This window comes from Neovison vison, chromosome 1 (assembly GCF_020171115.1).
Source record: "Neovison vison isolate M4711 chromosome 1, ASM_NN_V1, whole genome shotgun sequence".
Lineage (NCBI taxonomy): Eukaryota > Metazoa > Chordata > Mammalia > Carnivora > Mustelidae > Neogale > Neogale vison.
The window spans coordinates 231,277,666-231,292,758 of NC_058091.1; the positions used below are offsets into that span (position 1 = coordinate 231,277,666).

A 15,093-nucleotide genomic window follows, 5' to 3' on the forward strand; every position below is an offset into this window, starting at 1 on the left:
GATCTCCGTCTCAGAGAGAAGCCTCAGTCTGGGTGCAGAAGCTGAATAAATTCCCCCTGGGACGCTGGCAGTGCAGGTTCCAAGTTAAAGACCCTGGGGGCGCAGGATCTTTTGCTCGTCCCCAAAGCCAAGGCAGTGGCGGCTGTCTGGGAGCTCCTGACCGCCAGAGAGTTTCCAAGCAGCGATCGCACACTGAGATTTTGCCGCTGGCCCGGGCTGGGAGTGCCCGGCTTACGCGCACCTCTTTTCAGAGGCGGCTGTGGGTCGGGCGGGCATCTGGGGCACTGAGAACGGGGTGCTGGTCTGTAAGCCGCAGGCTGGGCTTTTGCGCGCCTCTGTCCGGGGAAGAGTTTCGCGTGCGCGGCTTAGACTTTGAAACAATGGCGCGGGTCAAGAAGCGCCCCCGGGCCTTAGAAACCCTGGAATTATTTTTTAAAAATTATTTCAAAGTGGACTTTTTCTTAAAGTGGTATATGATATTTTATTCACCATATTCTAATGAGCTTTTATGATATGCCAAGTACTATCCTAGCGCCTGAGAATATAAGAGTGATCAAATTGACAAAAATCCTTGCTGTTACTGTAAGCAACCAATAATATATAAGTATATACTGTGTTACATAGTATAAATGCTAAGGAGATATTGTAAAGCAGAGAAAATATGTGAAATGACAAGTGTAGAGAAGATGGGTTGAAATTTTAGCTATGCTGTCAAGGATAGCTAAATACCTTATTCCTCAAGTGAGGAAAGAATTGAAAGAAGTAAAGAAGCAAGCCATGCAGATACTTAGTGGAAAGGCCTTCAGAGGCTTTGTGTTTTACCTGAAATTGGTAACAAAGGTCCTGGAGTATAGGTGCATGCTTGTAGTGTTTCAGGAATTGTGAGGAGGCTAGTGTGATGTGGTAAGTAATGAAGTCCAAGAGATGGGGTTGGAGAGAAGGACAAGATCAGTCTGATATATATGAATCAGGAGTTCAGGCTAGAGATAATAGTTTGAGTGCCATCAGCATATACATGATATTTAAATTTACATGACTAGATGAGTCCACCAAGAGATTGAATCTAGATAGAGAAGAAAAATGTCAGTGGATTAAACTCGGAATAACTGATTATTTGAGGTTTGAGATTGGAGAAGGAATCAGCTGGGTGTTCTAACATAAAGGATCATAGCTTTTGTTGGCATGCGAAGTCCTCCATGTTCTTGCCCTGGTTTACCTTGTGTCTTACCCCTTTTCTTCCTGCTATTTAGAGTTTCCCAAAAATACATCATACTGTCCTGTTTTTTTCTACATGCTTGTATATATTTCTGACTAACTCTGTATCTTCCAGGATCCACCTCAGCTGTAACTTCCTCAGTGGTCTGCCAGACATGGTTTAGCTTCTCCTGCTTTTTGATTGCATAGTACACTGCACCTACCTAGTACCACACAACTCTGTTCACTCTTTCTTGCTCCCACTATTGCTTATAAGTAGTCACTCTCTGTCTTTTTCCCTTTGGATTGGAATTGCTTACCTACCTGTCTTCTCCAGCAGATTATGAACCTTCAGGTTCTGTGTCTTATTCATTGTTAAATGTTTAGAACTATGCTTAATACTTGCTTGGCATTTAGATAATATTTAATAAATTTGAGAACCAGTACAAATTAATTAACCATCACAGAGAAAATTTGTGTGCTCAGCCTTTGATAATAGTGAGTGAAATTGGAGTGTGGAACAGGATTTTTGTGAAAAATGATGTTGTATAAGCATCAGAGGAAGTGAGAAACATATTAGCAAGCTCCAGGTCACCATTTTTTTTTTAATTGTAGCCGCAAGGAATTTCTAGGTGCAATGGCTTGATTAACTTCTTTTCTGTCTTTATTGAAATGCTTCTTGTCAGACATAGCGTTTTACCATGCAGGAAGAAACACGTACAGTGGATTCATTATTTTGAATGTCTGTTTTGCTTGAGATTTTTGAATAGTTGATTCCCTTTTCATTTTTTAACAACCTACCCCAATCTGGCAGGTGTGGAGTGCTTCAGCTTTCATAGAGATGTGAATAAAGGAGCAGCTTTAAGTCATAGGTCTTCATATTGAGTATGAACCTAAAAAGTCATGGGGTTTGTTGTTAAACTCTAGAGAAACATAACTGGTCAGTAGAAGGGTGGAGACAAATTTTAAAGCCAAAAATTTTTAAGGAATTTAAGGAGTGGAACTAGAAAAGGTGTTAGGTAGAAATAACGTTTCTCTGTTTATAAGGGTATTAAATGAAAATATGGGATTTTGAGTCACATTTTTAAATATCTTAAAATTTCTACTAAATGTTAAAAGCATTTTCTTCTGTAGCATGACCATACATATTTATAAGGTAAAACAAATATAACTTCTACATGAAATATCATAATTTATTTTTACTTTGGCACATTTGAGCCACATTTCATTTGGGAGGTAACCCTGATAGGGAGCAATCACATGAAACCATGTTCAAAAGAAAAAGCCCAAGTTTCAAAAGCATTTTACTCTTAATACTGTTTTCTGTATACTATTAATTTTAAAAGTATTTTCAGAGCCAACTGAAGTTCAATTTAGAAATGTAATTTATATTTTTCCTCTCTGATGAAGCCTTAAGTGTATGTTTCTAATAATTTAGTTAAAATATGCGGAGTTGGATATTTTTTAGGAGAATCTGTTTTGAAAACATTCCAAAATATTTGTTTGAAAAGGCACTCAGCATCTCGATGAAAACTGTTGGAAAAAAAAAAAACTTTCAGAGTCATTCTGCTCTCAAGGTATCCAAGCCAACTAAACTGGTACAGTTAACTCTTCTGTTAGAGGCCAGGAGCCAAAAAAATGTAGCACTTCTTGGACTGCTTTTCTGCAAGCCTTCAAGCCAACTTAGTGGTTGATATTAATACATTTGGATTTTCAGAGTAAAAAGTTACAAGTAGAACATCTACACCTCTCTATTAATAACCTACTTGTAACTCTCTTTCATAATCTTTGATCAGTTGCAATGTCTTTTTTGTTGGCATTAAACCTGTAATTCTTTCTTGAATTTTGTGGGGTATTGTTCTTGCAAAAAAAGAAATGAATGCTGTGTAGATTGTGACCCCAGGTATGACTGAACTGTCTCCTGGATGTAAATATGTTTACACTGCTTTTTAGTACTGCTGTCACATTAGATCTACAAATTATACAGAATACTGTAATGCTTTGGAAGGGTTAGTAGTTATCTAAGGCTACCAAATTTATAAGTAGGGATAGTTTACCCAGCTTCCAGCCTTCATGTTTTCTTTATATCACCTTCAGATTTATTGACATCCCTTACTTCACTTAGTAATGATATGCTTAGTAGAGATAGACTGTCATGTTGATCTATATATCCACATATTTACTCTAGTAAGTGCTTAACTTTAAGATATATGTTGGGTTGAACTGGAGAGTACCCATCCTATTTAGGTGCTGTGATGGAGAATAAATAGAAAAAGAAAGATTCAGAGATTCTGTATACTAACTAGAGAGACAGGATTAAATTTAACATCTATACTATCATTTCTCTAATATCTAACAGTTGGAAAAATAACAAACTAAAATTTTAGTCACTTGTTTTTCAAGTATTTCCACAAGATTAGATTAACTGTCTCCAGAAATGACTAACACATTTTTTAATTTAAATTCAATTTACTTAATACATAGTATATATTATTAGTTTCAGAGGTAGAATTTAGTGATTCATCAGTTGTAGATAACACCCAGTACTAATTCCATCAAGTGCCCTCCTTAATGCCCATCACCCGTTTAGCCCATCTCCCTCCTCTCCTCCCATCCAGCAGCCCTCAGTTTGTTTCCTTTAGTTAAGAGTCTCTATGCTTTGTCTCTGTCTCTGTTTTTGTCTTATTTTTCCTTCCCTTCCCTTCTGTTCATCTCTTCTGTTTCTTAAATTCAACATATAAGTAAAATCATATTGTCTTTCTCTGACTGACTTATTTTGCTTAGCATAATACCCTCTAGTTCCATCCACTTCCTTCCAAATGGCAAGATTTCATTCTTTTGATGACTAAGTAATATTTTATTATATATATATATATATTCATTCTTTTGAATGAATATATATATATATATTCATTCAAAAGAATGAAATCTTGCCATTTGCAAGGAAGTGGATGGAACTAGAGGATATATATATATAGATATATATATATATAGATACCTCACATCTTCTTTATTTTATTTCATTTTCATTTATTTTCAGCATAACAGTATCATTATTTTTTCACCACACCCAGTGCTCCATGCAATCCGTGCCCTCTATAATACCCACCACCTGGTACCCTGATCTCCCACCCACCCCCTGCCACTTCAAACCCCTCAGATTGTTTTTCAGAGTCCATAGTCTCTCATGATTCACCTCCCCTTCCAATTTACCCCAACCCCTTTCTCTCGTTACTCCCCATGTCCTCCATGCTTTTGGTGAGCATAGCTGCCTTCCACATCTTCTTTATCTTTTTATCGTTCAGTGGATACCTGGGCTCTTTCCAGAGTTTGGCTATTATGGACATTGCTACTTTAAACATTGGAGTGCATGTGTCCCTTCAAATCTCTATGTTTGTTGGGGCGCCTGGGTGGCTCAGTGGGTTGAAGCCTCTGCCTTCAGCCCGGGGCCCTGGGAATAAGCCCCGCATCGGGCTCTCTGCTCAGCGGGGAGCCTGCTTCCTCCTCTCTCACTGCCTGCTTCTCTGCCTACTTGTGATCTCTGTCTCTCAAATAAATAAATAAAATCTTCAAATCTCTATGTTTGTATCCTTTGGATAAGTACCTAATAGTGCAATTGCTGGGTCATAGTGTAGTTCTGTTTTTAACTTTTTGAGGAACCTCCATACTGTCTTCCAGAGTGGCTGCACCACTTTGCATTCCCATCAACAGTGTAAGAGGGCTCACTTTCTCCACATCCTCACCAACATCTGTTGTTTCTTCAGTTGTTAATTTTAACCATTTTGACTGGTGTGAGGTGTTATCTCATTATGATTTTGATTTGTATTTCCCTGAGGCCAAGGGATGTTGAGCATTTTTTTGTGTGTCTCTTGGCCATTTGTATGTCTTCTTTTGGAGAAATGTCTGTTCATGTCTTCCACCCATTTCTTGACTGAATTTTTGTTTTCTGGGTGTTAAGTTTAGTAAGTTCTTTTAGATTTTGGATATTAGACCTTTATCTGGTAAGACATTTACAAGTATCTTCTCCCATTCTGTAGGTTGCCTTTTAGTTTGGTTGACTATTGCTTTGCTGTGCAAAAGCTTTTTATCTTGATGAGGTCCCGGTAGATCACTTTTGCCTTTGTTTCCTTTGCCTTTGGAGACATGTCTAGCAAGAATTTGCCATGGCCAAGGTCAAAGAGGTTGCTGCCTATGTTCTCAAGGATTTTGATGGATTCCTGTCTCACATTTAGGTCTTCCATCCATTTTGAATGTTTTTGTGTGTGTATGGTATAAGAAAGTTGTCCAGTTTCGGGACACCTGGGTGGCTCAGTGGGTTAACCCTCTGCTTTCCGCTCTGGTCATGATCTCAGGGTCCTGGGATTGAGCCCTGTGTTGGGCTCTCTGCTCAGCGGGAAGCCTGCTTCTCCCTCTCTCTCTCTCTGCTTCCCTCTCTACCTACTTGTGATCTCTCTCCCTGTCAGATGAATAAATAAAATCTTAAAAAAAAAAAAGGAAGTTGTCCAGTTTCATTTTTCTACAGGTTACTGTCCAATTTTCCCCACACCATCTGTTGAAGATACTTTTTTTTTAAAATATCCAGTTTCAAATACTTTATTTCAAATTGTTCTCCGTAGCTCTTCTCTTACTTTTCAGATGCTGTTTTCTTTTTTTTTTTTAATTTTTAATTTTTTATTTTTTATAAACATATAACATATTTTTATCCCCAGGGGTACAGGTCTGTGAATCGCCAGGTTTACACACTTCACAGCACTCACCAAAGCACATACCCTCCCCAATGTCCATAACCCCACCCCCCTTATCCCAACTCCCCTCCCCCCAGCAACCCTCAGTTTGTTTTGTGAGATTAAGAGTCACTTATGGTTTGTTGAAGATACTTTTTTCCATTGGTTATTCTTTCCTGCTTTTTGGAAGATTAGTTGACCATAGAGTTGAAAGTCCATTTCTGGGTTCTCTAGTCTGTTCCCTTGATCTATGTGTCTGTTTTTGTGCCAATACCATACTGTCTTGATGATCACAGCTTATGACTAACATAAATTTTAAGCTTCTTTCACAACTGTTAAGTGCAGCAGAGTTATATGGAACCAGAGAAATCTGAGCTTTTCCCCCTTCATTATTGGATCTTTTTGTAATCTGAAAATAGCATATTATATGCAGTTTGGGGCACAGTATCATTTGTGACTTAGAAGGATTTGAGAGTCATGCTACTCTGCCTGGTCTTTCTGTTTTGGAGTATATTACTGGAAGCTTAGAAGCAAATGGAGGGAGTTTTGGTAAGGAACTGGCAGCGTTAATGACTAGAAATAATTGAAAACTAGAATCTGCAGTTGATTGGGACATAGTTATGGGAAAGAATCATATACATAAATAATAGCATAATAGGATTTGTTACTGAAGTCCAAATAAAGTAAAATGAGGCAAAATATCTATAGTGTCTTCATATTCCATTTGATAATACTTGTGACAAGTTTCACAAGGGAGGTGGTTGAGATCATTAATCTTTAGTACATGAACCAAGCAATAGATATTTTATTTGTCATAGGAAATAGCTTTGGCCCATAAAGAAGGAGTGGAAATTTCTTAGCAGAAGAGAGTAGTTCCTCTTTTGTATAGGAACATTTATAACAATAATTTCTTTGATTTAGTGCCAGAAACTTTTTGAGAGAATATTAAAAGCTGTATAGGTTTAAATTTCATTGTTGAAAACTAACAGCTGCTATGTACTTCTTTTTCATATCTGACTGAAGCTCTTTCTGTTATGTCTCCTCTGTTGCTAAATTCCTAAAAATTAAAAAAGTGTATTTATAATAGTATTATGAGACAAAAGCATTAGTCTTTGGATTGGATAATACTTCTTTTGTGACATTTTCTTTTCCCACCCAAAGTGAGAACTGAATGCCTTGCCTTGGTACATCCCATTTCTAATGGAGGACAAGAAGTTATTTTCCTCAATGGCTGACTTCCAGAATTTCTGGCTGAATATTCTTTGTCAAGTGTATATTCCCTTCTCTAGGCCTTTCTATATAGAGCCCACAAACATCGTCAATGTGAATGATGTCATTCAGAGGGTTAGCGACCATGCCTCTGCCATGAACAAGAGGATTCATTACTACAGCCGGCTCACCGCTCCTGCAGACAAGGCACTGGTAAGGGACAAGCATTGCTAATTGTCTAAAGTTAAGTTGAAATGAACAGTGAACAGCATAAGCCAGGGAAACTCCCAGTGATTGATCTTTTTTTTTGCTGGCCATATTCCAGATGGCATCATGGAAAATCAAGGTAGTAATTAGTACACATCTTAACATCCCAGACTAGTTTATTCTTATCTAGCATGACAAAGAGATTTGAAATAATCTCTCTGTGTTGACAATAGCCTGAGATTTGTTGGATTAAATTCTGCTAGTCTCCAATCCTAAGAGCTCTGAGGAGAATAAACTACTTTTAAAGTACTTTAGGTCACTGATAAATAACATAAATAATAGTAGATCTAGTTAGTCCATTCAGTTATTAAGTTTGAAGCTACAAGGGAAAAAAATTTTTAGAATTTTTCTACTAGAGTGGGAAACTGAAATACATATAAACAAATATATTATTTTACTATTTAGCAATGTCCTTGTATAGATAAAAAAACAAGAGTCAAAGAGCAGATTCTAAACGTTTTAGGCTTTGTGGGCCATATATTATTGCATATTCTTCACTTTTGGTTTTGTTTTGTTTTTGTTTAAGATTTCATTTGTTTATTTGAGAGAGAGAGCACTAGAGAGAGAGCAAGCACAAGTGAGGGGCACCTCCACTTATCTGTTATGATCATTACAAATATATAAACCAGGAACGCCTGGGTGGCTCAGTTGGCTAAGCAGCTGCCTTCGACTCAGGTCATGATCCCAGCGTCCTGGGATCGAGTCCTACATCGGGCTCCCTACTTGGCGGGAAGCCTGCTTCTCCCTTTCCCACTCCCACTGCTGTGTTCCTGCTCTCACTGTCTCTATCAAATAAATACATAAAATCTTTAAATATATATATGTGAAGTAATCTGGTTGCTTATAAGAATCATCACATATGAGATATGCAGAAACTTAATAGCTTAAAAAAATGGAAACATTCTGGGAGGAAAAGTGATATTTTTATAGATGATAATAAAAAAAGGAGAGCGAAACCAGTATTCTTTAGGTGTTTACTGAGGGACAAGGCTTGAGATATCTCAAGTAAAGCCATATGAGGTATTAACATCTCCTTTTGCATAGCTGAAGTAGTGATTTCCAAAATATTCTGGTCATTTTTTTCCCCAATTTTTTCATTTTTCCTCCCCTAGACCTTTATATCAGTACTTGTCATAAAGACTTAGTTCCAACGGGATTATTTAAGCCCTCTGCGGAGTAGAAGTAATCCAATGTCTCTCGGTCTAATTCAGACCTAGAAGCTCTTCTTGTGGAAGCAGGCTTTAAAGATACTGGCTGGGCCAGTCTAGTCCTGAATGGACATTGTTTGGCTGGAAATTAAGTCAACAGTGAACACCAAGTTGAATACCTTTTGTTAACTGACATTGAGATGACTGTAGTAAATCAAAGTGTATAAACAGTAATAAATAGTGATCTAGAATTAACAGTAAGACATGACCATTTTTAATGAATGTATGTATACATAAAGGCTCATTTCCTGAGAATTCCAAAATTACTTTATTAAGAGATGTTTAAGGGGAAAACAGTGTGAAACCACATGTCTCAGGATTCTACGGAGTTGTGCCTTTTTATTTCTGAAACTTTCCTTATTTATCTTACTATTTTAATTCTAGAATAGGGAAGAGAAGAAAATTATTTGACCGCCAACATCTCCTAGATCCTGATTAGTAAAATTGTGTCCTGCACAAGCCAGCAGTACTGGCATCACTGAGAACTTATTAAAAATGCAGAATCTCAGTCTTTACTCCAGACCTACTGGATCATAATCTGTATTTAACAACATCCCTGTGTCTGTCACAGGAAAATTTAAGTTTGAAAAGCACTGTCCTATGCCTGGGTGCTGGGTGGCTCCGTTGGTTGATCGTCTGCCTTCAGCTCAGGTCATGATTCTGGGGTGCTGGGATAGAACCCACACATCGGGCTCTCTGCTTAGCTTCTCCCTTTCCTTCTGGATGCCCCCTGCCCCCCAATTTGTGCTCACCCTCTCTTGCTTTCTCTATCTCAAGTAAATAGATAAAATCTTAAGAGAGAGAGAAAGGAAGGAAGGAAGGGAGGGAGGATGGGAGGGAGGGAAAGAGAGAAAGAAGGGAGCAAGAGAGAGGGAGAAAGGAAGGAAGAAAGGAAGGGGGACACCTGGGCTACCTTCACCTCAGGTCATGATCCCAGGGTCCTGGTTGAGTCCCACATCAGGCTCCTTGCTCAGCAGGGAGCCTGCTTCTCCCTCTGTTTTCTGCTCCTTCTGCTTGTGCTCTCTCTCCCTTTCTCTCTCTCTGACAAATAAATAAATGAAATCTTTAAAAAAAAGAAAAAGGAAGAAAGAAGGGAAGGAAGAAGGGAAGAAAGTGAGGAGGGAAGAAAGAAAGGAAAGAAGGAAATGAAGAGAGGAAGGTAGGAAGGGAGAGAAAGAGAGAGGGAGAAAGGAACAAGAAAGGAAGAAGGGAAGAAAGAAAGGAAAGGAGGAAGGAAAGAAAGGGAGGGAGAAAGAAAGAAAAAGGAAGGAAGGAAGGAAGGAAAGCACTATCCTACATTACTGCTGGAGTATGGAATCCAATTCTCCATTTTGTCTGTAACTCTTAAAAATTTATAACTTCTTAACCTTTAGCTTCTAATCCTGCCTCCTGTAACTTTAAATTTTCACTTTTTATGAACTTTGCAAGCCATCATAGTTTATCACCTGCCTGATGCAGACATGATCCTTCCCCTTTTTTCTTTTTACACCCTTGAAGAAAATAATACAACTCAGACCCAGGATGGTTAAGGGTAAAAGAGAAAACAGCAGAGCCATTTACATATATGCCTTTTTATTTCTCAGAAATAATTGTTTCCAAAGCCACAGGAGGCGTAACATTCAAGACACGTTTTACCCGCAAGATACCAGCAATTATATACGTAAAGTCTCTGCACTTTTTCCTTTTGTACCAGTCCATATCCTTTCTACTTACTATGGTCCAATATTCTATCACTTCCTTGACGTCTTCCCTAACTATTCTAGTCCCTGTTAATCTTTTGTCATTCTTGCAATACAGTATCCCACCCTTACTTTTTTCTCTCTTCTACCCTTATCTAATTGCTTCCAGTCTTCCAACTGGAATTTAAGCTTCTTAAAGTTGTGGACTGTATTTTTCATCTTGAACACTAAACCTAACACAGAGTTGTAGATTTTTATAGTGGATGCTAAATGTAAAAGATTGTTGAGGGATGCCTGAGTGGTTCAGTCTGTTAAGCCTCTGACTCTATCTCAGCCCAGGTCTTGATCTCAGGGTCATGAGTTCAAGCTCTGCGTTGGGCTCCATGCTGGGTGTGGAGCCTACTTAGAATAAAGGGGAGAGGGGCACCTGGGTGGCTGAGTCAGTTAAACATCTAACCCTTGCTTTTGGCTCAGGTCGTGAACTCAGGGTCATGAAATGGAGCCCTGAGTGGGGCTGTGTCCTCAGCCTGGAGTCTGCTTGAGAGTTTCATTCTCCTCCTCCCTCTGCCTCTCCCCCAACTTGCATGTTCTATAAATTCATTAGTTAATTAAAGTCTTTAAAAAAAGGGAAAAGATCATTGATTTTTTACCTGTCAGCTCTTTTATTTTTAACTACTATATGGGACTTCATGTTCTCAAAGGACTGTTCTCAGGGAGATGGGCAGAATTCCACCAGGAGACTAATTTTTTTTCCTCTCTAAGGAGGTAGAATTCAGAAGATATGTATGGGAGGTAAGGTGAGAACTATGTGTATAAGAAAATGTATCTATTCTGTCATTCCGTGTGTCTTCAGCCTCTCTATTAGCTCCTTGTGTTTTGTTTGCATATTCCATCTCTAAGAATTCTTGCTTTGCCTTTCCTTAGGCTATGTTAGCTCATTTTTTACTTCTGCTTTTTATATGCTTTTCATATATATTTCCTTTCTTTATCTTGTATTGATGTGTCATTTCTTTATAGTTTGAGTTCCCTACCTCTTTGCTAAAACCTATTCCTGGAGGAGTTCAATGGCCACTTGATTTTTGAAATTCCTCTCACTTAAGCCCCAGATCTCCTCCATCTAGAATTCCTTAATCTCATTCTTTGCTGACTCTTCTTTCTTTCTCATGAAAATGAAGGGAAAAATATTTTTATAGTTGCATATTTTAAGAATTCATTGTCATGTCACATGAACATTTTATTGCTCTTATTCTCCAAACTCTTAGTCCTTTAGATCTACTATATTTGGAAAGGGTTTTTTTATATTCATTAATCAGGGATACATGCTATTTGTTTGTGATATTAAGAATTATATCTAGAGTCAGGTCCTCTGATGTTTAGAAAATATCCTATCCTGCACATTTTCTGGTTGTAACATTTCTCTTATAACATTTCTTCTTTTACTAGATTGCCCCAGATCATGTAGTTCCAGCTCCAGAAGAGTGCTATGTATATAGTCCATTGGGTTCTGCTTATAAACTTCAAAGTTACACTGAAGGATATGGCAAAAACACCAGTTTAGTAACCATGTGAGTAAAACTTCTTTTTGGATCATAACTTAAGCTTTTTATAAATGAAAATTCCTGGTTATTTTCATTTTTGTCTTAATTAAAATGTTTAAAGAGTCAAACTCCATATTTTTACTACTATTATTCTGTGTTTTCAGTTTTATGATTTGGAATACCATGATGGGAACATCTATATTAAGTATTCCTTGGGGCATAAAACAGGTAATAAAATTTTTCAGCACACTTTTTGCTTGAATTTTTTTCTCTTTATTTTGTAAGATTTACAGTCAAGGTTTTAATAAATCTAGACAGTTACTGAAGAAAATAGATAATCATTTTTAACTTTACATTGTCAGGTTTTATCATAATTGTTTAGGGTAGGGTAAGGTAATGTGGTTGCATATGAATTTATTCTAACCTGATGATATATGTTTTCTATATTTGTGTTTTTAAACAGGCTGGCTTTACTACTGGAATGTGTGTCATCATGCTGATGGGCATTTTAACACTTTATTGCTGCTACAGAGTAGTGAAATCACGATCTATGATATGTAAGAGTTTGCCATGATGAAAATAGAGTAACCATTTGGGTATTCATAAGTATTTCCTGGTGAAGGAGATCACTAATGTATACATTCCACATGTGTGTTAACTATTTTGTTTCTAAAGATTTACTTCTTTAACTCATAGCATTCAACTGAACTGATATGTCAATGAATTAGTGACTGCCTTTGAAATTCAGAGAGGTTTGTAGTTTCTTTACTTTGATGCTAATTTCCTGATTTAAAAAAAAATATGATAAGATCTTATTTTAAAAATAGTCTTTTTCAGAACTAAGTTGAAAATTCTGTGATTCTGGGTTGCCTGGGTAGCTCTGTCAGTTAAGTGTCTGACTCTTAATTTTGGCCCAGGTCTTGGTCTCATCGTCCTGGGATCCAGCCCTATGACAGGCTTCTGGTTCAGCAGGGAGTCAGCTTGAGGATGGTCTTTCTCCCTCTCCCTCTAACCCTTCCCCCTGCATGTGCTCTCTCTCAAATGAATAAATCTTTAAAAAAAAAAAAAAGAAAGAAAAGAAAAGAAAAAGAAAGAAAGAAAAGAAAACAAAAATCTGTGATTCTTAGCAGTTAATGGTGACTTTTGATCTATCCCCCACCAAGAGATCTAAATGTTAGAATCTCTTTAAAGTAGAAAATGTAACTAGAAAAATATGAAAATATGAACATGTCCATTTTAGTGAATTCACAAAGCTTAGTAATACATTGCCTCTACTCATCTCTGTAAATTCTGGATCAGGGAATTACCTTTTTAGATTGTTTTAAAGTAGTTTAGGACCTAAATATCCCTATATTATTTAGGTGAATCTTAGCAATTTTGAATCAAGAAACCAGGCTTTGTCTTTGAGGGGGAGGGCTTTATTAAGCAATGTATATTTTGTCTTTTTTTTTTGAGGGGGTGTATATTTTGTCTTAATTTTATGATTTATTCTTACCCCTTTCCCATTTATCCTCAAATACCTTGATGCTCTTACAGATCTGCTAAGTTTTTTGTATGATGTAGACATTAGCCCTTTAACCATTATTTCTTGTCAATTTTCTTTTCCATTCAACATTTGAATGGCTTTTGTATTATATGAGTTTGTTTATATCTGTTGATCTTTTCCATTGTATTTCTATTTCTTCATTTGATAGAAAAGGATAACCCTTCAAGGTCTATTTTTATATTGTCTTCTAACTTACTTAATTTTTGAATTAATTAGGACTCAGGAAAACTTTCCCCCATATGTCATTTAAGTATGCCAAATATTATTGAATAATATCTTGACTCTTACTCATGATTTTGCTTAGCCATGATTTTTCATTTGTTTTTATTAATTGCAAAATATTATGATACTGTAATCTGTTTCTTATATTATCTGTACTGTTTTGTTGACCTATATATCTTTTTATGTGTTTGTTCTGTAATGTTTTAATTTCTGTTACATCATTCTGTGTTCTAATATCTGGTGATGGACTATTCTTAATATTTTGCTAGATATTTTGAGTTAATTAGGGGAACACAGATTATGATTAATGGATATATTAGTAACATCTGTTTTATTCTTTCTCTTGTTTTATCTAGCATCAGTGGATACCAGTACCTGGGAATATCCAGATGTCTGCAGATACTATTTTGGCTCCTTTGGACAGTGGTCAAGTCTCCTTTTCTCCTTGGTATCTCTCATTGGAGCAATGATAGTTTATTGGGTGCTTATGTCTAATTTTCTTTTTAATACTGGAAGGTTTATTTTTAGTAAGTATCCATATCATATGCTTTAACAGTAGTTACTTTCAGATACAGTAACTACTGCAATGTTTTAGTTTCAGCCTTAAATTCTGGACTTGGGATAAATAAAGTAAAAAGTCATTTGTAATTCTGGAAGATATAATTGATTCATTTTGTTTTAATATCATAGACATACTTTTATCCATTTATAAACTCTTTGTGTGTTTGTGTATTTGTGCTTTATATGTAAAAAGAAATTTTTACTGCCTACGAACAGATTTTTTCCCCCCTTGGTGTCATTATCTTATCCACTGGAAAAAAAAGATCTATGCGTATACCCACTCCACTCCCCACCTCAGTTGTTATAGATATAGTTCTTTTTTTTTTTTTTTTAAAGATTTTATTTGTTTATTTGACAGAGATGACAAGTAGGCAGAGAGGCAGGCAGAGAGAGGAGGAAGCAGGCTCCCCGCTGAGCAGAGAGCCCGATGTGGGGCTCGATCCCAGGACACTGGGATCATGACCTGAGCCGAAGGCAGAGGCTTTAACCCACTGAGCCACCCAGGCGCCCCGATATAGTTCTCTTTTTTTAGATAGAATTTACATTCATAGAAACACATAAATCCTAGCCATATAATTTTGATGAATAAATCCATGTAACCATACCACCTTCATGAAACCATTCCATCGTCCCAGAAAGTAGTGCTATATTTGTTAATTATAAAAATTCAAGTTATTTGTTGCTATTATAAAATAACCTAATTAATTTTGGAACCTTTGTCTTGAATCTAGCAAATATGTCAAACTCATATCGATTCTAATTTTATAGGTTCACTCTGGATTTTATGTTTAGACAGTTATGTTGTTCATGAGTAATGAAAACTTCCCATCCAATTATTACTTTAAATGATTCATACCTATATACATACATTTATATATATACATATATCCTTATATTTATATATATATACACAAACACACAACATATATGTTTATATGTACACAT

General features: G+C 36.7%; 1 protein-coding gene across 1 annotated transcript in view; it reads left to right on the top strand.

The window, feature by feature from the left end:
• SLC38A9 (solute carrier family 38 member 9) overlaps positions 1 to 15,093 on the top strand; it is an 84,516-nt gene that overhangs the window by 31,043 nt on the left and 38,380 nt on the right. Inside the window, exons 3-7 of the mRNA XM_044224662.1 lie at positions 7,208 to 7,340; positions 11,725 to 11,846; positions 11,984 to 12,047; positions 12,283 to 12,376; positions 13,944 to 14,114. Of these exons, the coding sequence (XP_044080597.1) occupies positions 7,208 to 7,340; positions 11,725 to 11,846; positions 11,984 to 12,047; positions 12,283 to 12,376; positions 13,944 to 14,114 (584 nt within the window). The remainder of the gene's footprint in view (positions 1 to 7,207; positions 7,341 to 11,724; positions 11,847 to 11,983; positions 12,048 to 12,282; positions 12,377 to 13,943; positions 14,115 to 15,093) is intronic.